Source organism: the organism of the source record quoted next, unplaced genomic scaffold, assembly GCF_019419815.1.
Source record: "Pyrus x bretschneideri cultivar Hongxiangsu unplaced genomic scaffold, Pyrus_bretschneideri_v1 Contig13, whole genome shotgun sequence".
In the NCBI taxonomy this organism is placed as follows: domain Eukaryota; kingdom Viridiplantae; phylum Streptophyta; class Magnoliopsida; order Rosales; family Rosaceae; genus Pyrus; species Pyrus x bretschneideri.
Window position 1 is genome coordinate 332561 of NW_025999424.1, and position 23187 is coordinate 355747.

Genomic DNA, 23187 nt, shown 5'->3' on the forward strand with positions numbered 1-23187 from the left:
GGAAGTCGTTCAAAATTTTAATGGGGCCTATATGTATATAAAAACATGATGGATAAAATTATAGAATAATTGAGTGGACAATATGATTTAGAAGATTAGGCAAATTTTAAGAGGGAGAAGATGAAAGGAGAAGGCTTCTGAAATTGGGCAAGAATGTCTTTTAAATACATATCTTATCTTCAACGTGAAGCTCTCATCAGCAAGCTCCCCTCCCCTTATCATTCAAATTAGTTTAAAATAAATCCAAAGAAAACACCAAAACTGGAAGAAGGAAAATAAAAAAGTTGAATGGGTCCGTCCAACAGATGCATGCATACACCAAAGTCTTAAAGGCCGTTCATTTTTTTTTTCTTTATTATTTTATTTTGGCCTGTGAGTGAAGGTGTGTATGTTTTTATCATTGTGTTTGGCAGTAGGAAATAACTAATCATTTCACTTTCGCGTGGGCATTTTCACAATTCGGATGAGGATTTTTTCCGGATCTCCTTTGTCAGGATATGGAAAATCAATCAATAATATACGACACAGCCTCCTCGAAGCATAACGTGGCAGCAGGCGATGCGATTGAGTGTGCGTGAGACGTGGCAACAAGTCGGCGCTGACTCTTGTAAACTGAGACAGGTGTAGGCTTAGCCAAGGGCTAGGCAGGAGCAATCAGGTGAGGAGCACCGCCCTCATCCGCTCATCCTGTGACTGTCTGTCTTCTTGTTTGCTAATCCAATTGCTTTTGCCTTGCCAGTTTCTTTTGCTGCTTTTTATGCACCACCTACCATAATAACGGAATAACCAACCAACCCGCCTTATTTTCAAATGGGCCGAGGCCCAAAATTTACAATTGTTCTTGTTTGTCAAAGCGCACGTGTTGTCACGTGACACGATCTCTTCTAATAGGATTTTTTTAAGGCAAAACTGTAAAGGTTTATTACAAAATGTACAAACTTCAACGAGAGCTCTAAATTAAATTCAAGGGATCAACAAACGAAAAGGATCTCAAAATAAAACACCAAGGCCTCATAATACGCCACATGAGAAACTTTACGTACAAAATCGTTAATAAAATTGATAAAGAGCACTCTTTACATACAAGCAACGTCGATTCCAATGAAAAATCGTAAAAGAAACAAATAGTGACCACTCCAATAGAGACTTTACGCACAAAACCACCAACAAAGCTACCAGTTGCATAAAGATAAACCGGACCAACGCCACTATAAGACATTAACCAGAAAGAAACCCAAAAGAGCAAATTAACATGGACAAAAGCCGCACTATAATCTAGAAAACCCATGTCACAACAATTCTACCCCATCTCTTGACAAACCCACACTAAGAGGGAGGATTCGGCGAGAAGGATTGACTTAGTCACCACAAGGGAAATATTATTCACCACAATAGAACAGAAAAATGAAAAGGGGGAGCGGAATGGAGCGGAGGGGAGGATGAAAAGAAGTGCTTCTCCTTCCTCCTCCCCCGACGACGACTTTTTCCCTGCGATGCAATTTTTGGGTATAGCAAAGACAGAGAGCAATAAAAGGGATGGTAGAAAACATACTTACGGCATGCACATAATTGTAGCCTACACAAGACATCCACGAAACGAAACCTCTGATTGCTATCCCCAAAATTTGGGGTTTACAGAAGAAACTAATTCCAATTGATGAAAATGGGGATCTATACCACCGGACTGTTAAAAAGGTCTCGCGGCCGCTTCCATCATCTTCTTTACTCTGGTCAGTTTCTCTATCTCCTTGAGAACCTGAATTCACAGATAAGTGAGGAAAAGAATCCAAGGGTTTGTCTCATTTCATTAATCACTTTGCTATAGTTTTCAAACAATGTCTGCATTTCAAAACTACACTCGTTACCTCCAAAGCCATGTTTTCTGTCGTTACATCACCAAGGTCATCATAAGTTCATAACCTAATTTATAAGCTAGTTCTGATCGGACCAAAAAAAAATGGTTAGAACCGCCGAGGAAACATAATATAGTATATTAAAAACAAGAAAAGATCATGGAGATATACTTTCAACGGAAACGGTTGCATCAGCAGTTTCGTATCCACCTCTCACTTCTTCGTACGAAGTACTTAGGTGAGTCAAAACCTGGTTACCATTCATTACAAAAGTCAATCATCCGCACCATACATGGTAGAGTCTATTTACTTTCCATCTAAGGACAACAAAGGAGTAGGTTGTGTACAGTTATTAAGTTTGGGGAGGAAGAGATGACCTCTTGATAAGATGCTGAAGCAGATAGGTTGAGTGCAGGAAGCTGACTTTGATCTTCGATCATGCCCCTGGCCACCAAGTCTACAGGTACATCAATCCATATAGAGATTCCATACCTCAGAAGAGCCCTGTACATGTTTGGAATCGGAAGCGAGTCAAAATTGCACTACTAACATTAATACATAAATAAATGACATAGGTGGTAGCAATGATATCAGAAATCCTACAGATTAGTTGAACTTTGAACTGCACCATCTCCGGCACAAACCACCAATCGACCCATGGATGACAGTTGCTTCAATACTTCAGTCTGCATCAATATCTCGATTTAGAGCCCCGTCTCAATGGTAGTAATCCAACTTTTATTAAGGTGAGCAAACAGCAAATACGTCGCAAACTATCACCTCGGATTCCCGAAAACCATTTGTGTCAGCCACCCTAAGTAATTTGGCAGCAGATTCACCTCCTGCAGCTTCCTCAACCAAACTATCACTGGACAAAACAACACAAATTACAATTTTAGCCAAAACAGCTAGAGCAAAGAAACTTATCCTGATATTTAAACGATGTAGCATATACAGGTACCTGTCAAAGTAATAATATCGCAACACATTGGCTAGGAGCTTCCCCAAACTGGTTTTCATGGAGCTCTTCATGCCTTTCCACCAGAACGATCATCAAAATTCTATCCGTAAGAACGCAACGAAACATCACAGGATTCGAGTTCTGAATGAATTTTAATTTTAAAAAGCACGAAGCAAATTAATGCTTACCCACAAGAAATATGGAAGTTCCTCTCAGCTCAGGGGTTATATCCATTGCCTTGTTCTGAATTAAAACTGAACAGTTACAATCAGCACTTCAACGAGAACAAAATTAAAATTTCAAAATTCATGAAACACAGGCGAAAATATGAACATGGAGCTCACCTTTACTGCAGAAGAGAGGTCAGCTACAGAAACCTTGGCTGCTGAGCCTTCAAATAAACAAAGTGAATTATCACACGGTGGCGTGTATGAAAGCATAAATCAGAAATTCATCGAAGAAAAGGTCGAACTTACTGGAATCGCCGCTGTCGAAGGCGGAGCATGAAGCGGCGAGAGGTTTTCGGATGTGGGTGCGAGAGGTAATCGGAATTGAGAAACTGGAAGCCACAACTCGAGAGTGGCGTAAGGGAGTGCGGAATGAGAGCTTGGAGCAAGAAGAATGGAGGAGGAAGCTCCTTGTTATCTCCATTTCTACAATTTACAACAACACGGCGGCGGTTCACGGTTTTTCGCTTCCTCCTTGTGTTGGTAACGACTTATCCAAAAACGGAAGAGAAGGTAGTTGGTTTTCAACGACTAAACGACGGCGTTTCTTTATCCGTGAAAGTCTAAGGTAATATTTAATCTAAGTTGCTGTCGTGGAGTTGAGTATATGGTTAAAGTCACATTTTTATCGTACAAATTTTATACCGAATCATGATTTTTTTTTTTTTTTTTTTTTTTTAATAATAGTTACAGATTATCTCTAAAACAGTCATCTGATACTTAATATTCATATTCATATTATCAATTTGTTTAATACAAAATGAATAAACAATATCTGATGCCGAGCAGATGAATATTTGAATCATTTGAGCCACAAGGCTAACATACGCTTAGTCCATTCTACGAAATCAAGCTTACTATGGTGCTAGTCAAGAATAACAAATTTAATCTCTATTGGTTCAATGGTCCCTCAACTTTAACTTCATTGAAGCAATAATCCCTCAACTAAAAATTCATTATCATTGATCCCTCAACTCATCAAAACATGCAGCTATGGTCTCTCAACTAAAAATCCATTATCAATGATCCCTCAACTTTAATCCAACTGGAGAAATAGTCCTTCAACTTTAATCCAATTAGAGAAATAATCCCTCAACTTTAACCAAATTATAGCTATGATCCTTCCAACCGAACTCATCTTGACAAAATTTTGAAAAAGTTAACGAAAAGGCCCACAACCACACGTTTTGATGAGTTGAGAGACCAATGGTAATGAATTTTTAATTGAAGAACCATTGCTACAATTTACTCAAAAAATAAAATGTAAACTCAAGACTCGCAAGTATACGCTGGTGGATTTTAATTTAATACCCGTCAGCACACGCAATCTACCTGTTTCCGCAGGCTGAAAGAAGGCAAAAACCTTTCCGGCGGTGGTGATTAACAAAATTCTTCATTTGAAGAAATATATATGATGCATCGTAAAGGCACGACTTTGGTAGAGTTTAGTTCTCATCATAAGCAACGACAAAGAGTGAGTAAAAGGTTGAGATGAGAAACTAAACAATACATTCAACAACATATTTACAGACTTGTCTATACCTAAACGAAATAAATGAGACCCGCAACAATCTCACGGAGGAAACCTGAGAAATTCACTGCTTCACCAATCTGTATGATATCAGCTCCCACCTGCACGCACTGAAGATGTTCAAAATAAGAATTATCATTCGGCTATGATTGTGAAGATGACGACGGCCGAGCAGGAATCAAGAGAAAATCTGTAAATTATATGCAGGATGCAACTGACAAATAGGTAGGCTTTTGCCACATGATCACAACCCTAGCGGAACAAAAGATAAATTAGATGGAGAGAAGAATGAAGCACAAACTGTTCCAACATCCACCCCCCGTCATATACATCGCATGCAGAAGCAATTTAGTTCTAACTTCTAAGAAGAAAACATCAACTGGTGAGGAAAAATACTGAAAAACGCACGCTCACCACGGATGGGACTAGAGTGGGAGGCCACTTCAGAAACATTTGATACCGGTTTGAGTTTTGATAGGGAAATTGGCGTTAATGGAGGTGAAGCAACTTCTTCAGCCTTGCCTGGAACTTGGGGAGACTCCAAATGTCTTGCTACATGCACTGCCATTGCTCTTTGACTGCCCGAAGGTATGGAGAAGCTTCGGGCAACTATCAATGGTGGAGCTGGAAGTGGAGATGCCGCATTTGATGCCACTGAAGGGTTTTTATTAGGCATGCTATGTTCTTGATTTCTTAAGACCAGTGGAGCAGAGTGACCAACAAATCCTGAGGACTTTGTTGGTTTGGCAGCTGATGAATTACCGGGGGGTCTAGGAAGTTCATGAAGCTCGCTTATCTTGGGTGAAGAAACAAGGGGAGGTGACGGACATGGGGATACCTTTGGAGATGAAGGTTGGGGATTTGGTAAACGAGACAGCATCCCGGGAACTAGTTGCGGTGGTTCGGTTGATGCAATAGGACCACTATCATATAATAAAGGCTTTGATGATGACGATTTACTAGGTATTGGGCCGGAGAAAGCGTCTCTCTTAGTCTTATTTATATCAGATGCATTCAACGTATCAAGCTGTGGAAGTGCGCGTCCCTCCAGTGGAGGAGGTAGTTGGGTGGAGGTACTATTGACATTGCTCTCTTTTTGTACCAGCGGAGTTTTTGAGAAATTAGGTCTCGGCAGATTATCATCACCAGGATCTTTCTCTTCCAATGGGGAAGAATGCCATAAGTTTGGATTGCGTCTACCTGGCCTTGTTTCTGGAACCGCGCTGCTTGTTCTTGAAGAACTCAAACCTTTTGGATCAATAGGTGTGGGCAGTACATACGTATTAGACTTCCGTGGTGTTGATGCTTGCAATTGTCTAGCTTTCTCAGCAGGATCAAACTTCTTCCCCGGAAAAATTGGGGCTGAGTGGCTGCCGATTCTTGGTTCTCTACTTGGGGCCCTCATATCCCATTGGTTCCTATCTACATTCATCTACAAGGAAAAAGAAATATGAATACAATATTTGGGAGTTCAAGGGCAAACAATTGTGTCTTCAAAGTTTGGCTTCAAATCTACCATTCAAAGGGCAATGAAATCTTACATCTGCATGTTCCAATCTTGTAGCTTTAGGAGACAAAGGTCCCACTTCATCAACCTGAGAAATGAGCGGTTAGATCATAAGAACACACAAAATATGTCAAAGAAATCCATAATGACAAAAGTTCACACCGTGAGCACTATGTTGAACAACAATTGAAACCACCAACAGTACTGGCACTTGTACCAATATCAGCACATCTAAAATTTGAAAATTATAATCTTTTAAGAAAAACTAACACATAATGTTCATGAAGTTAAATGTCACTGATACGGATAAAGGAAATTCAAAATCCAATAGATAGATTATAATATAATCTTGGAGAGGTTTACCACCACATAATAAACAGAGAATATAGTGCCTTAAACAAACAACACAAATTCCTAATTACATTAGACCTCACCTCCATTGAATTCCTTGATGCAGAGGTGACATCAATCCCCTGCTTGCTTGACCTATAGTTAAAACTCAATTCTCCATCTTCAGTAGGATCATAGCTATTTTCACCATTATCCTCAACATCATCCCCACCATCATCCCCACCATCGTCTTCAAGTCCACTGAATTGGTATTCAATATGATGCTCCTCAGTAACCAATCTAACGTGTGGTTCAACAGCCTCCAGTGATTTAAGTCCTTTCCGAAAGAAATTCAACTGATTCAAAGAAGAAGAATGCTAACTTTGAGTCAGCCTAATAGAAGAACGAGACTTTTGAAGTTTTTATGATTGGTTGGAGATATAAAGAAAACCTGAGCAGCATGGTGACGAGCTGCCTGTGTTAGAAGACTTCGAGCCTGTCCTTGCTTCAGAGACTTCAATCGGAAGACACACAATGTAGCCTCCTCATCATATTCATCATGAGCTACTTGCAATTGCTGCAAAGTAAAACTGTCACCTTTTCCACGTTTTGACCTCCCTTTTTCTTTCTGTTGCGCCACCATGTAGTCATACACTTCTCTGAAGATTATACACCAAACCAAATTCAGAAGAAATTTACTTCTATTAAGTAAAAAGGTCAAAAGAGAACTGAATAGACCTTTTTTCGTCGCATTGTCGCTTCATTTCCTGCATAAGATAACAAGAAAGGAAATTCAGTGATACAAACCAAGGGAACAGATACGAATATATAGAGCAGCTGTGTCTAGGTGATACCAAAGGAAACGGATCCTTGACAAATCCCTCAGGTGCAAAAAGGTAGGGTATCCTTCACTGAATATTAAATTTAACGTCTCCAGAACACCATGACAGGTTGGATTTTACAAAAACCAATTACCAAGACTGCACCTAGCCCATGGCATATTATGCTCACTGCTGTTTTGGGCATGCCTAGCATTCTACTTTGGGCAGGTGTGAATGTACCAGGCACTTAAATTCCTTCTGATTTGTGACACAGCTAGAGTACTTAATAATCAATTACAGCAGAAATCTCTTGGGTAGAAACATATAGCTGCAGGCAATTGAGGGTTTATTGAGAAAACCTCTAGTACCAAATAAAATAAGAGAATACACGAGCTAACCTCAACTGTCCGAAGTTCATTGAGAAGAGACTCCGATGGGTTTGTAATTGTCAAAAATATATGAGAGCGCTGAAGTAAAGGAAACAAATAGTTAACACCAAGTTAAGGTGAAGCTATTTCAGTTAGAGGAAAGAAAAGCATTAGAAAGATAGCATGATGTGCACAAAACAACAGGAAGAACTCACATAGCCATCAACAAGTTTTTGAAGTTCATACTGCAACCTCCCCAGCATCAGAAATACTCTACCTGCATGCCAATTAAGTACCAGGCATATGTATCATAAAATCCTCAATACTCACAAAAAGAAGAAAAAAAATCCTCATAATTCAGTTCACGTATATAATGCAAATGTTATGATTAGCTCAAAGATTAAAAATCCCCATAACTCAAATTCATGGATATAATACAGATGTTATGTTCATCTCCAAATATCCTTAGCCATGGGTGAGAAAATGAAGCTTGAAGGTTTGCCCACCTTCATCCCACAAAAAAAAAAAGGGTCATATACTTTGATGGACTTACCACTCTCTTCATCATCATGCAATGCAGTTTTTTCCAGCAGACAAGTACCCATTTCACGCAGTGACTCCGAGAATTCTGAAAGTGCAGATTAGGTCAAATGGCAGAAATCCATGGCGTTGAGTTGTTATCTTGAATATAAATCTCATAGAATTAACATTGGGATTTCCAATAAGTCCATATGCTTTGTAGACACACTCAATAATTCAGAATTAGCCATATTTGTTGTCATATCCCCAAATAATACCCAACCTTTTATAATAAGCATTTGAACTCACAGTCAAGCTCACCCTATTAGTCAGTCCTTGTAGGATTTAAGCACAACTTTTCTGCTGATCAACTTTCATGAGGGAGTTATAATATGTCAAAAGTGTCTTAGAGTGGATAGGTGCGTCATATCATATACGAGATATAAACACCATTCTCTACATTTTGGTGAAGTCGACAAATTTGGGCATATTCCTTTATCGAAATAGTACAATATGTAACCATCAAATTAAAAACTAAGGGACAAATGACAGTAAGCAGAGTATTCACCATATGCGCTGTTTGCTGTAGCGGCTGCTGCAGAGAGTAAGCTATCATAGCAAGTTCTCATATCATGCATGTCCTGCAAAATGCACAAACGCTCACCAACTAATATTCCCGTAATTAACACTACTATTTGCAAACTACAACACAATTAGAAAAGCTTTTTCCTCGCTAATTAAGTGTGAAATATATAGTTTCCCGATCCATTAATCCTCCATAATCATATCCGCCGCGCAAACTAGTTACAATTCACAGTCAAATCAATCATTCACTCACTGAGGCGAAGATCCAGTAATTTTCAAGAGCAATTACAAAGCTTAAATCATTGATCTAACAACTCCGGAGTAAATATTATATGAAAATTTTCCTCAATCAAGCAGAAAAAAGTCCTCCGAATTCGTTTATTTAGCCGGAGAAAGACTATTCAGCTTCTTTAGAAGGTCCTAACGCAAATTATACATAATAAGCAAGCACACAAACTCGAAATAAATAATAATAAAATTAAAAAAAAAAAAAAAAAAAACTGTACCTGAGCAGCCTGAGCGAGCTCATCGACCTGAGCCAAAGGTTGAATGTCTCTCTTTTCTTTGGCATCATTTTTGTGCAGTTCGAATCTCCGAAACATGCCGAGCGAGGTCTTCATATTGTCTGAAAAACCCTAACGCAATCACTGGGACGACGACTCAGAGCGACTCGCAGCGTGAAAACTGAAATCCCTGGAAATTCAAAGACGCTCGACTCCAAATCTACGAAACGACGACTCCAATTAACTCTGCAGCTTCAAACGACATTCGAGAAGCAGAAAGACGAAGAAGATGAAGGAGCTACGCTCGGTGGATCATCTAAAACGACTTGTAGCAGATAAAGAAGGAGAGAGAAACTGCGAAATTAAAAAAAAAAAAAATTGGAAAACAAGGAGAAAATGAACAAAGGGAAAAAACGGGATCATTCTCACGTCATTTACTAGAGGGAAACAGCGCGCGCTGACAAAGAGACACGTATCAAAGCAGGGCAATTTGGTAATCAAGCAATGGGACGGTGGTGGGAGGTAAGAATCCAGTGCGCGTCTGTCTACGGGAGATGGTCTAACTTCTGACGTGGAGACAAAAGAGTGGCGGGTGAAAGTGACATGCGGGGGTTTAGTTGTAGCGGATGATAGTCAAAGTCAGATATTGCTGACGAGAAAGAAGCGGTTCTAGAACGAAAGCTATCTTACTTTGACCGCGCCGGTGGGTGGGTCACATCCGCACCTCCACTGATCCCGAATTACCCTTTTTGTCCCTCAATTTGGTTGTAATCCCTTGCAAGACAAGGTGAATGAGCGGGGAATACACTTCAATCACCGTTCACTTTGTATTTGTCACTTTACTCATTGGTAAGTTGGAGCTAATTTGGAATTGCGTTGTTTTTTTCAATACTGTTTTTGTTGTAGGTTAAGATTAATCAGCTGTAAAATAAAGAGGTTGAGTGGTTAATGAAATGTATTTTTGAAAGTGTTGTGAGCATAAAAAACAGTGTAAAAGCATTTAGTAAAAATTAATGTAAAAGTGATATAATTGTATATAATGACAAAATGAACATGATAGTGTGGGCGATGACGACAACAACTGGTGGTGGTCGTGGTGCGATTGTGGTGTGGTGGTGGTGGCAACAATGGTGGTAGTAATGACACTAGTGGTCTAAGAGATTAGGGCTTGTAGTGGTAGGTGATGGTGGTCACTTTGTTCTCTAAGGATAAAATGCGTCTAAAAGTATAAATAATGTAATTTCTTAAAATTAATAAGCATATTACAAGAATTAAAAATATTCATTAAAGCCTTAACTATGTTTTTTTAGTAAAAACAACTTTTAAAAGCAGTTTGCTGTATGGAGGCCATTACTTTTTATATAAGTAGGGTATTTTATTTTTATCAAACACTTTTACTGCTTAATCTTAAGTGAACCTGCTATTGGGGAAAAAAAAAGTAATACCAACTGAGCCTTAGAAGGGTTTTTTTATCTATTTGGAATAATGTCACATTGTATTTTATTAAACTTAAGTATATTAATTTTATTTGTGTGCTTAAAAATGAAACATATTAACTTTATCATCCACTTATATTATCACTGTTTTTGTAACTCCACCTCAAATAGTAAACTAAAGACTATAGTAAGTGTGGAGTTTCATTTGTAATTACAACCACATCTTAAATGTCAACACTGATAAGCAATTTATTATATATATCATGTTACGTGATGAAAGAGATATTAATAATTGTGAGTTATACTCAAAAATTCTCTCGGGATCCAATCTTAAAACTGGTGCGCGCTTAGGCTACGTCACTTTTTTTTAACACACAGTAGAAATTTGATTAAATTCGAATGAAAACGTTTACACTAGAGGCAGCATTATGGTTAGAAGAAAGGCCAATTACTTATGGGCATCCGCCACAAATTGGGACTCATGGGAATAATCGAAGTGAGTCTATGTAGCTACGACCGAGAATGCGGATGATATTGACAAATAGGTATTAGAGAATATACAATGTAGTTATTCAAACATTAATTAAGATTAGTTGAACATAACTAATATTAAAATAATATAATGATTGTGGGAATACTTTGAAAACTTTGTTAGCTATATATTCCTGTAGGCCTGATGATGCTTTGGTGCACATGACATATGGTCGCACAAGTCATTCTTTTCTATTTTTTAATCTATAAAGACGGTTTATACTTTTAAAACTTTCCTGCCAATTTGCCAATTTGCCAATTTGGACATTTTAGATGACCTCGCATTAATTAACAAATTATATTATCCTCTATTCAAAAGGGAGACCAAGAACGCAATCATTGAAAAAGGTTTTTGAAATGGTTGAAACTTCACGGGTAAATTTTAGTAACATGCGTACTATAATATTTGAGAAAAGGAAATGCAAAGGGAACTGTGAGCATTTTAGCTCACTGCCATAATTATAGTGTAGTTTATTATACATCTCATCGTCTATTACGTGTTTTTTCATTTAATTATAGTTAATATTTTTAAATTATGAAATGATTATTTAATATAAAAGTTAACCAGAATTAGGTAAAATGATATGTTGGCAAATGACGAGGTGTATGGTGAGCCTATATCATCGCTTATGGTGGTGAGCAAAAATGCACTCAAGGAGACTCTCTCAAAAGTGAGACTTTCCATGAACTTTCTACTATCTTATTTTTGACACAATATTTTATAATGTTGCACAAAAATTAACATTAAACCGTGAAATGACGGAAACTCCCACTTTGAGAGAGTTTCATTAGCATTTCACATAGCCCGCGTATACATACACTTTCCATCTTAAGGAAGTGCTTTATGGCTTTTAGCATATGTGAGAAAGGGAGATGATTCTCACACCTTTTTTGAGTTTTTTTTTATATATATATTTTAAATATTATGATCATAGGATTAAATAAATTGAAAAAAAAAGAAAAAAAGGAACATGATTAATAAATTTAGTGAGAAACGGAAAATTATGTGTATTTATCATTTTTCATGTAATAAAAATGGAGAACTGGAAAAATAGAAGTATAGCTGCGATTTTGAAGACACAAATGGTCTTTCTTTAGAGGGAAATACATCATTGTCCTACTGCTCCACATGAGCTAGCCTTTTGAATTTATAGGAGCATTGAGTGGGAAATGAAGGAAATGAAAGCGAAGATATTAATTATGGTGGTTTGAATAAAGACTTTGATGGGTCAAAATTCAAAAAGGTGTGTTATGTTTCTTGAAGCCTCAGGCTCAGGGAACATAGAATAACCGTTTTTAAACGAAGCGAGCCGCCTTTTGAAGCGCAGCCTGAGATCCCTGTGAAACGTTATTTTCCTTACGAGTTAGGAGTCTAGGACACAAAGCTTTCGACTGGTCGGTGCAAGTTAACCCTCCTTCAGGGCAAACAAGCTCAGCGTACAGGTCCCATGCATGTAGGTTTTTGTGGTTTAACTCAAAAACCGTGTGTGTGTATGTGTGTGCGTGTGTGTGTAGGAAGTCTTTAAAAGAAGGGAACCCCGTTTTAAAAATGGGGATCCCTTGTGGGGTCCACACTACATCGAATACAATTCGAACCATCTATTTTTCAAGTTGCAGTTCATAGATCATCCTTACAAAATATTAGCCAAATCGGAAATGTTTAAGACATCTAATTGGGTTTAAAGAAATTAACAAATATTTTGTTATATAAGAAACAATAAAATTTTATCTTGATAATTAACTAGGCAAATGATTTCGGATTAAATTGAATTTTTGAGAGGATGATCTATGGATCGAGACTTACAAAATAGACGGTTTGGATCGTGGAAGTTCGATGTGGAGTGGGCCACACATCTAATCCCTATTTTTTTCAAAAAATTGGAATTCCTCTGGTTAAAGAACCTGTATATATATAAGAAGATCAATATTTGGGGTTGATCCATCATACATGCTTACCTGATTGCGGGTATACATGTTTTGGGGCCGGGAAGAGGTCTCGATCGAGAAAAGGAGGGAGCTGAATAACTGAAGAAAGCCTTGTTTATGTGTTCTATTGAAGACTACAACCCATATACAAACATGCAATGATGGATCATCAATTAATGATAAGGTACACATTCATGTTGCATGCATAGTTTTTATAGATGAAATTACTCTATCGTTAAAGTTAGATAATATGGTATGTATATGCCCACGCATGTAATTGGGGTTTCAATGTACGAATGAATCAATTTCCAGCAGCAACCATCTTTTAGGGACTTTGTGACGGTGAGATTGGATTGTTGTGGTGGTGCCAGTTGAAGACGTTTAAGTAGGACTTAATTCTTTTCTATTGGTGTGGGATTAATAGCACGAATCTTATTCTCAAGCTCCCCTGAGAGGTTGCATTATTTTAACTCTTGAAGTACATAGAAAGCATGACATTGTGCTGGCTTCTATTCTCGCCATTGTTAAGTTGTGGTTTTGCTCTATTGAGAATGAATCCCACAATGATAAGAGAAGATGTTTTGTGTATGCTTATAAGTAATTCGACTACTCCTCATATTGCCAATTAGTAGTGGAACCGCAACTTCTTCATGCTCTCTGGTGGTTTCAAGCCTACTGTTGAGAATCCAAATATTCATAAATGGAACTTGAACCATGTTAGATGATTGTTGTTGATTTCTCTTGCACTTACGTTGATTGTGGGTTTTTTCGTTTTTTTGTTTTTTTGTTTTTTTGTTTTTTTGCCCCTGAGCTATTTCTTTTTGTTGTTTTTTGGCTTCTTGTATTAGGCTTAGGCCCTTCATCCTTTTCTGCATACTCGTTTATTCTTTTTGAAAAAAAAAGTTTTGTGCTTTCTTCCCTTCCCCAACACCCTTCTTTAATTAGGTGATAATCAAATTAGCACTCATTAATTATATATAGCATAATAATTATCGATCGTATATATGATCGAAGAAGACAGAATCTCGTTCATTTTTTAAAGGATAAGCCAAAAAGACATAAGCTAGTTTCCACAAATCGAAGCATTAAGTTGTCAATTGTATAGAAAAAGAAGGGGTCATGTGCACTAGTGTAGCGTGGGTGCTCTCTGCCACCACTAACATATTTATGATTATTTTATTTTTACGTGCCATGATTTTATTTTATTTTTTTCTTAAAAAAACAGAAGTTAATTGACGCTGAGCTATGGTTATTTAATTTTTTGGGGCTCGAAGAAGGTTAGTTGGAACTTTCACCCTTCTTGTGCCACGATCAATCAGATTCATAACTTATAAAGTATCGAATTCAAGACCTTCTGTTTTTTCTTTAAAGAGCTGTCGTTCACACTTTTTCACTTGATCACTTGTCGTAGTTGTGCCATGATTCGATTTAGATAATAAAATTAAGGAACCTCTTTCGTTTCATTCATGCCCAAAACTAAAAGGGCCAAGACTTAAACCTCCATCCATTTTTTTTTTTTCAGGCAGTTGGTTTGGGTATCAAATTAGATTTAGATAGATAGATATACCTAACAATTCAATTGGGTTATCTTTTTGGCTCAGAAATCATTTGCCCGTTTCGATAAGAAAAGAGAAAGACAACTCCTGATTTACATAGAAACAAATCATATGCCATCTTTGCATTGCACATCTTTTTCCTCTGGCAGTGATAGGATGATTATGATAGTATATTTGGTGAATTTAATCAGTTAAACCAATATATACTACAAGAAAAAAACTGACAATGATAGCATATAAGTCTTTTATCCACCCTAGTACATCGCTAATTAACGTTAGTGATTAAAGTTTACTTGAAGATAAAGTTAAGACAGAATATTACTGAATCTTCAGAATTCCATTTTGGATTTTCTTATCTAATGCTCGTACTCATAATTAAGCCTTACAAAATTGAAGGTTACAACAATATGAATGTCTCTTTATTTGCCTCTTGGTGTTGGTGGCCATTCTTATTTAATTTGTTGCGCAAGATAGTTGGATTACATGATGGATTACACGGAATTAAGGAAGCTTAATCAAAGCTATCTTAATTAGTACTACTGATCTTAAACAGAACAAGATTAATGTGATCAATATATAATAGCTTAGCTAAATATTAATCCGCATGCTAACACTGTGTTCCTCCTGATCATCGTCTAGCTCGCCATTGTCATTGGAAGTGAGCTCATGAGTGACATCACTCGAGCATGATGGGGAAGAAAATGTTGTAAGATCAGGATCCGAACGTCGTGAACGATGGTCAGCTGCGGAGAGATATTCCTCCATTAATCTCCGATTCCTCTTGCAATTTGATGAGCGTTGAGAAACGACCCCCATATCATCCGATGTTCTTTGAGTAGGCCTTCTCTTTTTCTGAAATATGCGAAACAGCACCCAGTTTCCCACTCCCGCTTTGAAAGCCTGGGTTGGATTCGCTTGAGAAGCCACGAGGCGGTATTCATGCATGAGCCATCGAGTTTGAGTGGTAGTTTTGGTGGTTTCATGGTGGTGGTTGTGGCAACCGCGGCGCTTCCTTTCACAGAAACCCAACGTCTTCCGGATCCCGACGGCTTCATTGGATTTAGAATTAGCAACAATTTGCTTCTTTTTGCCAATAGGTTTCCAGTACCCACAACCGGCAGCTCTCTTGCCAACATACTTATTCATAATTTCATTGTAAAAGAAATACCTTGTTTCCCTAACATCACCTGCACAACCCGATAATGATGAATCAATTAGCTAGCTAGCCTTGCCTTATAATTTGAATAAGACTCTAGTAATAAAAGGAAAGAGATTTCCACACACTCCTAATGATTTATGCACACTCATGATCATTTTTGTCATTTGAACATGAATAAATTAGAGTAGTGTCAAAGAAATATACATGCATGAAGTCTAACCGACAGAGAAAATGAGAGGGCAAAAATCACTTATCTTGTTAAAATAAGATAGAGTAATAAAAAACATGAACAAACTAACCTGGCAAGCCCGAGGGATGAGTTTGGAAGACATCAAACTCTGGAATGATGGAAGCAGGCAATGGGGCAGCATGAACCTTCCTCATCAAGTAGTGAATCACCAGCTCTTCATCCGTGGGACGAAACCGGTACCCAACCGGCATCTTCACTCCTCCATATATTACATAATTTTCTTTAATATTCTCCATTATTTCTATATATCTATATATTTTTTATGGATTAATTAATCAAATACGTGATGAATATATGATCTAGGTTTAGCTTAATAATTAATTGAAGCAGAAGCAAGCAACTCGTATATTAGTTGTGTAGGAGAGCAGGAGGCAGCTGGCAATCCTGGTGTTTTGTGCCTTCTTGCAGTTGCCGATTTGGAGAGTGGGGAAATCAACACACACACACACACACACACACACACACATATAAATATATATAGATACATATACAAACAGGGAGGTATCACTTAAAAAAAATTGATCTAGAGAGGGATGCAGTAGTGCCAGGAAACTCTTGACTCGTATTCTGAATCGGAAAGCTCTTCTCCTTCCTTGACTCGGCAAATGGAAATACTATAATGAGGTAGGAATCGGTTGCTGCTTTATTTTGACGGGTCTTTGATTTGTGTTCGCAACTGATCGCAACCGTGTGAGGACTAATTAGTTAGGTTTTGGTCAATAAGCAATTAAGCATGCTTTTCTTCTGTATTACTAAAAGCACTGGGAGCTGAGCCCCCGTGTGTGGCACGTCGTGTGCTCTTAATTATTTTTTTAATCTCTTGTTTGTTCTTCTGCTCCTTATTCGCCTTGGTGTGGGTACAGAAATCTCTTGTTCTAACTTGTGTGTCCTTGCTCCCCTTAGCATTTCTCGTTTATTTAAACACACACACACACACACACACACTGTACATTTGGCAGAGATTGATTAACCTTAATTTCTTCATGATTGCTTGCAAAGTACGTTTTCAGTAATTATTGATTTAAAGAAATTGTATATTTTACAAGATTTGACAGCATTATACATAGACATTGTTTATATCGAGATATAAATTGCGAATAATGTTATTCAGCTATTTACGCACTTATTTTTACTTTTAACACATTTTTATTGATTTTTTGTCATCAATCTTCATCAACTCATTCGATCAGGCTGCGAGCCAAAAATTGAGAAATATGTGCGAGAAATAAAAATAGGATGTAGATAGCATTACCCTAAATTATAATTGGTTTAGATTTTGATAGTTTTGTTTGAACCAACTTCTCTTTACTCGCTTGACCTTAAGCCACGAGTTGGCACGCCCCCAACAAAAAACAAGAAGTACAAACAGATCTCAAAATCCTTGGCTTTTGGCCGGGATCCATTTTGAGGGACTAGGATTCTCTCCCCTCCTCTCACATTCTCTTATTTTGTCTTTCTCTTGCTATAAAAAATTAATATAAGATGTTGACGTGACTTAACCATGACTGTTCAAATAGGAGGGGAGGGAAGAGAAGGGAAAAAAAGGAGGGGAGAGAATCATTTTCCCATTTTGAGACCAGCAACAACTCTTAATGTTGTATTCCAGTTAACTCTTCATTTTCTCCTCAATCAAAACAAGAGTTTCTCTCATTTTCTGAGGTATTCTAAAATAATATTCAGACATGATCTCTTAACAAATAACTTTCATGTCAGTTTTGCATATACAAATGACTTTGGCTTAGTCTGGGTCAAAAGTAACGCTAGAGAGCAAATTTTTAAATCAAATTTTGTAAACTAAGAGATGTGAACGTAGATGAATGAATTATTATTTAATTATTTAATTAAAATATTTATTTTTTATTGATAACATATTATTTGGTTTATTTAATATAAAAAATTCCTCACATCTAGCATTATCTCTAGGGTCAAATCAACCATGCTGATAACGAAGACGGATAGAAAGCTAAGAAATGGCGTTGAAGTTGAAACTTTGAAGAACACCAACACCATACATATATCTAGGGAGTTGGGAGATGTGTGTTTGAAACACATGTGTAGTTGAAGAAAACAACGTATTCAATATGCTCCACCTTGTAGTGTGGTCTTGTCTTGAATTGACATCGTGCTGCTGTGAGATCCGTTATCATGTGGAGATGCACATTAATTAGGGGAAGGGATCCGGATTCCTTTCTCCTAATCTACCAAGTTAAGAAATGCGGGTCGTCGAAATTTAATCTAACGGTTATAAATAGAAATTTACTTTCAAAGTTAAAATAACTTCCACCGTTGGATCAAATTTTAACGCAAATTCTTTGATTTGATGAATTTGAAGGAACAAATGCGGAGAGAGTTCCTTTCCATTAATTAGCACCTTAATTACTACACCTGTCAATAGAACTTTGGACTAATCAACTTTGTTCTTCTTTCAAGAAGCCCAGCTGTCTGCATAAACTCGAGTACTTCAATTTATTACTTAAGTGCAGAATTTAACTGCAAAATTTGAAGGAATTGAATTCTCTATAATTTAGTGGGAATTGAAGAATCCTACTCCTTATAACCAACACCAAATTTTGTTCTCTCAGCTAAAAATATCAACTAAAAAGAATTAAAGTTTTTTTTGTCACAAAGTTAAAATATATAAAATAAATTACTGGAAGTGGAACATTTTCAGTAATTACATTGATTTTCATTCCTATTCATGTGAATTAGTAAACATTTTATACAATTCAGTACTATTCTTATTCTAATTTCAGAAAATTTTAATAAACTGTTTTAACGGAAATTTGATTTTAACCAGAAAATTTTAATAAACTATTTTAACAGAAATTTAATTTTAATTCCACCTCATTCCGACTCATTTCTCAATTCAATTCTTCCCCAATCTATTTCCATTTCCTCCAAGAGAACAGAGCATAGCTCTCTTGGTATAACCTGGTTGCAAAATGCTCATAGAAATAGTAGAAGACCAAAACAAACGGCTGAATGTTCAACCAACATAAAACAACATAAAACTTGGTTACCTCTGAGATACATAAAGGAGGAGCGCACAACTTACGTGTATAGGGTTGTGACCCTCAAGACTAAATTATATGTACAACAATAGTGCATCTATGATGCGACAGCCTCCACAACCTGATTCCTGAGTATGCAGATATTGCTTCTGCCCCCTAATTTAATTTTACAAAGGAGATACAAATTCTTCAAAAGATCGACCTCAAAGCTGTATCAACTCCGGAATCAACTTCAATAGAAAAGAAAGCTCCCTCTGTGAGAACTCCGGCTTTGACTTCTCCTGCATTATGCTCCCGTCTTCCTCCGCCCCCCCTGATGGCTTAATCATATCCGACACTGCCTCCGTTATCTCCTTCACAAAATCCACTATCACTCCCTCGATCCCCATTAGGTGTTGCATGTATACTGCTTCCGGCACGTTGCTGCAATTTCATCATCAATTTCGTGATCAATTTACATTCATTCATAATTTTTTTAAATTCAACACTAACACAAATCCATTGAGCAAACAGAATTCCGCAAGCTTACTTCAATTTGCCGTAAGTTAGGAGTGAAAGCTTGGCCTCCTTGATCTTGGTTAGTGCCCCGGGATTTCTGAAAACGCCTTTAACCTCCGACACAATACCTTGCAAACCACCCTCCAAACATACTTTTATCGCCTCCTCCAAAGAATTCCTTCGCACATCATAGTAAAGCTCATTCCCACCATTTGTCAAGAAAAAGACCTGCCATCATCGATTCATTCAGAACAGTAATTAGTAACTGATTACATTGAACATCGATCGATCGCATTCAAAAGTAAATTATACTCGAGAAAAGTGCTTACAGGGTAGGTGTTCTGCAACTTTTTAACCAACAAGGCCGCATCAGGTTGGAAGCTTGAGAAAATGACCGGCCTATCTCTGGCATACTCAAACACCACCTGTTCCACAAAATTATAATCCAGATGAGCACAAGCCTTATCGAAACTAACAATCAGGCCTCGTTTGGCGCCTAGGATTTAATCTCGTGTACAAATTTTAAAAATACGATGATTGATGGACGTACTTGCAAGACGGACTGAAGGACGCGGAAGAGAGAGTCCTCCTGGTAAACAATGTAATCATCGAATTTCAACTCGATGTTGAAGCCGAGGGAAGGCTCGACCTGCTCAAAGGCCTCTTGGAGTGTGCAGTGGGGGTCATCATTTTCGACATCCCATCTTACTATTTTACCATCTTTGGTTTTCCTTAACAACGACTTTCCCTCCTTCCCTGGCTCTCTTTGCGGACCATAGTTTAGGAATTCCGAAAGACACAGTTCGGTAATTCTCCTCTGAAACACAGTACCCTGATGAAACCAAAAATTAACTTGTAAGCTGAAGATTAATTACCAGGTAAACATACAAGGAAAAGTAAAAAGTAAATGGAGGGTGGAGAAATTAAGCTTACGTTTTCTTCGGAGAAGATGAAGTCATCGTGAAAAATGACCGGGCAGTCATCTTTGGTTACCTACAAAACGCCACCACATTGGGTTTCACTTTCCTGTTTCAGTTTTTTTCTCTTTTTTTTTTTTTTCACTTTTTTTTTTTTTCCTTCATTCACCTCCACTCTTCAAATTTTAATTCAATTTCCAAAAATTAAGGGAGAATAAATGCAGAAAAGGAGATAATCAGTACCGTTTCAAACTCGAAACAAGTTTCCGGAAATAGAAAAACATGGACTTGATCTTGATTTAAGAGCTTATTAAGCTAAACCCCAGTTTGGAAATTCACCAAAAATAGAAAAATAACCGAAATTACAGAAATACCCTAAAACCCAGAACCGGATTCACTGCAGACTCGATCAAGATTCAAACTTTCAAGTTTCAACCAAAAAAAATCAAACTTCTTTCTCATGCAAATGCCGACAAATACCGCGTACGCGGCGACAAAAAAAAAATGCAGGTGGGATATGGAAGTTCCGGCAAACTCATTTAAATAAAAACTGAAATATCCGGAAAGCCCACCGCCAAAATTCAGAAACACATTGGGACCATTGGTTTGATTGAATTGAGAGAGAGAGAGAGAGAGAGAGAGAGAGAGAGATTAAGGTCTCACCTGAACATCGAATTCGATGAAATCGATGGGGAAGCTGGCGGCGGCGTTGAAGGACATGATGGAGTTCTCTTTAATGGCTCTCATTCTCCGATCGGACGACTGTAGCGCGTTCATTCCGTTCCCTCTGTGTCCGATCACTAGAAACTTGGGTATCCTCGGTGCCCCCCGATTCATCTCCACACCTATAAGCACAATATTATTCAAATTAACAACCTTTTTTTATTTAATTGACAAGAGAACATAAATAAATTAATAGGAGGACTAATTAATCAAAGATTATACCTTTGGGGAAGCGGGAGGAGTAGAGCGCCAGAGAGGCGTTTTCCGGCACCTGATCGAGATTCGGGACGTCAGAGACGTGGACGGCCTTGAGAGCCATTTTTTTTAAATCAAGGGAGAAGAAAAGACGGGGAAATTAAATTAAATAAAAAGAAAAGAGGACAGAGAGAATAGAGGGGATGCCCGGAAGCAAAAGCAAGGTGAACGTGGAGCTGTCTAATTTGTTGATGGAAGCACGACTGTGGGAAGAAGGAGGGGCTATTTATTTTGGAGGAGGAAAGGAGGAGGGACCTGCGCGAGGAGAGAGACAGAGAGAGCGCCAAACGGGACGGGATCTCTCTGAAGCATATTCCCCCTCACATCTCTGGATATTCCATTATTCCTACTCTCCTTGCATTGCACCAAATAACCAAAACGCGCGCTTCAAATCGGTCAACCGTCAACCGTTCTAATTTTCTTCGTCCAAAAACCGAAAAATGTTATAATTTTGGCGCAACAACCAGATCTCCACGTGTTATTTGTCGGATTTTCCACTTTCTGGAAATCGGGGGAGTGGAAGATGACGCGAATATCCAAAAACTAATATTGTTATTTTCGACGGTCACAAGACTCACAACGCAAAGAAATATGTTTTTTAAGACAGGAAAACATAAAAAAAATATAAGACTCGTGTCAGAGCCAAGTGTGATCGGATAAGAGAAGTTCGTACGCGTGGCGTGGTGCGAAAGTGTCGGGTCTCTGAACCGGTACCGCCATGTGAGTTGGCGCCAATGCTTAATGTCTAGCTGTCGACATGATTACACGTCTTCGCCTTGTTCCCGCCCGTATACGTTTTGCCATGTTACGGTTTTCTTTTCCCGCTAACAGTATGTTACCGGTAGAAAGCTTTTATGCACTGCTTATCTAACGATGATTTTGGTTCTGGTTCTTAATCTACTTAATTATTAGATTGAAATCTTATTTGTTTAAATATTTTGATTAAAGTTCTTAATATTGTATAAGAGATTTAACTTATGTATTTATGCACTTAATGTCTCACAAATTATGAAAATTAAAAAAAAAATCAAATAATATTTTTTTTTAAATATAATAATACTTAAAAATAAATATTAGAGTAATATTATCCTTCACAAAATTATTGCAAGAAATAATGTACCCACATAATTATTAACATATTTTAAAAAATAACTACTGCTATATTTTAAACATCATATAAATACATATAATTAGCATGGGTACATTTAGCAAAATAAAAAATGGGTACAAATAAATTAAATAATATGGGAATAAATACAAATAAAACTTTAAAAAATATGGGCACAAAAAGAGTTTAATATATAGGTACAAATTAAAACAGAAAAAAAAATTGGTACAAATTAAAAAATGGTTGCAAATTAAAAATGGTTACAAACTAAAAATAAAAATATATGATATAATTTTTAGCCATAAATATAAATATACAAAATATAACATTTCTAACCCTAAATGAATATATTTAGAAATAAAAAATATTTTATTATCAAATTAATTAATGACGTTTATTAATATCTAACGACCTTGATAAAAAATAAATAAATTAATTAATTTTTAATTAATAAAATAACAAAAAAATGGATGAGAACCTAATTTCTCATTTTTCTAAACTACTGTAACTAAACGACGAATGGTTTTGGTTGTTGGCCTGGATCTTACAGGCTGACACATGATCCTGATTATCCAATATCCACCAACCATCTGCTCACTCACTAATTATCCA

At 37.2% G+C, this 23187-nt stretch overlaps 4 protein-coding genes across 6 annotated transcripts; all 4 read right to left on the reverse strand.

Annotated features, from left to right (window-relative positions):
- Positions 1-990: 990 nt before the first annotated feature.
- Positions 991-4021, reverse strand: LOC103966567 (probable inactive shikimate kinase like 1, chloroplastic). The gene is made up of 10 exons (XM_009379740.2): positions 3291-4021; positions 3159-3205; positions 3003-3057; positions 2815-2887; positions 2634-2721; positions 2457-2539; positions 2231-2357; positions 2025-2103; positions 1866-1938; positions 991-1756 (listed from the first exon to the last, which is right to left on the reverse strand). Exons 1-9 carry the CDS (start codon positions 3463-3465, stop codon positions 1889-1891), a joined length of 777 nt encoding a protein of 258 aa, XP_009378015.2. The 5' UTR covers positions 3466-4021; the 3' UTR covers positions 991-1756; positions 1866-1888.
- A 394-nt stretch (positions 4022-4415) lies between these two features.
- LOC103966566 (uncharacterized protein At2g33490) lies at positions 4416-9598 on the reverse strand. 3 transcript variants are annotated; one of them, XM_009379739.3, is made up of 11 exons: positions 9209-9597; positions 8686-8758; positions 8152-8226; positions 7814-7875; positions 7629-7697; positions 7148-7176; positions 6861-7068; positions 6514-6765; positions 6114-6167; positions 4987-6004; positions 4416-4673 (listed from the first exon to the last, which is right to left on the reverse strand). In XM_009379739.3, exons 1-11 carry the CDS (start codon positions 9320-9322, stop codon positions 4663-4665), a joined length of 1965 nt encoding a protein of 654 aa, XP_009378014.1. In that variant the 5' UTR covers positions 9323-9597; the 3' UTR covers positions 4416-4662. The 3 variants fall into 3 exon arrangements, with proteins under 3 accessions (XP_009378014.1, XP_009378013.1, XP_048434752.1); XM_009379738.3 differs by having other exon boundaries at positions 4416-4682; XM_048578795.1 differs by lacking the exon at positions 4416-4673 and having other exon boundaries at positions 4751-6004; positions 9209-9598.
- A 5470-nt stretch (positions 9599-15068) lies between these two features.
- On the reverse strand, positions 15069-16896 carry LOC108868651 (NAC domain-containing protein 83-like). The gene is made up of 2 exons (XM_018652226.2): positions 16113-16896; positions 15069-15841 (listed from the first exon to the last, which is right to left on the reverse strand). Exons 1-2 carry the CDS (start codon positions 16297-16299, stop codon positions 15243-15245), a joined length of 786 nt encoding a protein of 261 aa, XP_018507742.1. The 5' UTR covers positions 16300-16896; the 3' UTR covers positions 15069-15242.
- A 2163-nt stretch (positions 16897-19059) lies between these two features.
- On the reverse strand, positions 19060-21757 carry LOC103966565 (glycerophosphodiester phosphodiesterase GDPD1, chloroplastic). Its single transcript, XM_009379737.3, has 7 exons — positions 21435-21757; positions 21153-21334; positions 20506-20565; positions 20123-20404; positions 19902-19997; positions 19604-19800; positions 19060-19497 (listed from the first exon to the last, which is right to left on the reverse strand). The coding sequence occupies exons 1-7, from the start codon at positions 21529-21531 to the stop codon at positions 19278-19280; spliced, it is 1134 nt and encodes a 377-aa protein (XP_009378012.1). The 5' UTR covers positions 21532-21757; the 3' UTR covers positions 19060-19277.
- Positions 21758-23187: the final 1430 nt, after the last annotated feature.

What these genes read in the sequence shown, in the direction of transcription:
- LOC103966567 (XM_009379740.2), bottom strand. Translation starts at nt 3,465, where the DNA reads ATGGAGATAACAAGGAGCTTCCTCCTCCATTCTTCTTGCTCCAAGCTC. An exon ending in ATGGTTTTCGGGAATCCGAG is followed by an intron (nt 2,540 to 2,633) that starts GTGATAGTTTGC and finishes ATATTGATGCAG; the next exon opens with ACTGAAGTATTGAAGCAACT. An exon ending in TGCAACCGTTTCCGTTGAAA is followed by an intron (nt 1,939 to 2,024) that starts GTATATCTCCAT and finishes TGGTCCGATCAG; the next exon opens with AACTAGCTTATAAATTAGGT.
- LOC103966566 (XM_048578795.1), bottom strand. Translation starts at nt 9,322, where the DNA reads ATGAAGACCTCGCTCGGCATGTTTCGGAGATTCGAACTGCACAAAAAT. An exon ending in ATGAACTTCGGACAGTTGAG is followed by an intron (nt 7,177 to 7,628) that starts GTTAGCTCGTGT and finishes TATCTTATGCAG; the next exon opens with GAAATGAAGCGACAATGCGA. An exon ending in CGACAATGCGACGAAAAAAG is followed by an intron (nt 7,069 to 7,147) that starts GTCTATTCAGTT and finishes TATAATCTTCAG; the next exon opens with AGAAGTGTATGACTACATGG.
- LOC108868651 (XM_018652226.2), bottom strand. Translation starts at nt 16,299, where the DNA reads ATGGAGAATATTAAAGAAAATTATGTAATATATGGAGGAGTGAAGATG. An exon ending in TCATCCCTCGGGCTTGCCAG is followed by an intron (nt 15,842 to 16,112) that starts GTTAGTTTGTTC and finishes CGGGTTGTGCAG; the next exon opens with GTGATGTTAGGGAAACAAGG.
- LOC103966565 (XM_009379737.3), bottom strand. Translation starts at nt 21,531, where the DNA reads ATGGCTCTCAAGGCCGTCCACGTCTCTGACGTCCCGAATCTCGATCAG. An exon ending in CTCCTCCCGCTTCCCCAAAG is followed by an intron (nt 21,335 to 21,434) that starts GTATAATCTTTG and finishes TTGTGCTTATAG; the next exon opens with GTGTGGAGATGAATCGGGGG. An exon ending in AGTTGCAGAACACCTACCCT is followed by an intron (nt 19,801 to 19,901) that starts GTAAGCACTTTT and finishes CGATGATGGCAG; the next exon opens with GTCTTTTTCTTGACAAATGG.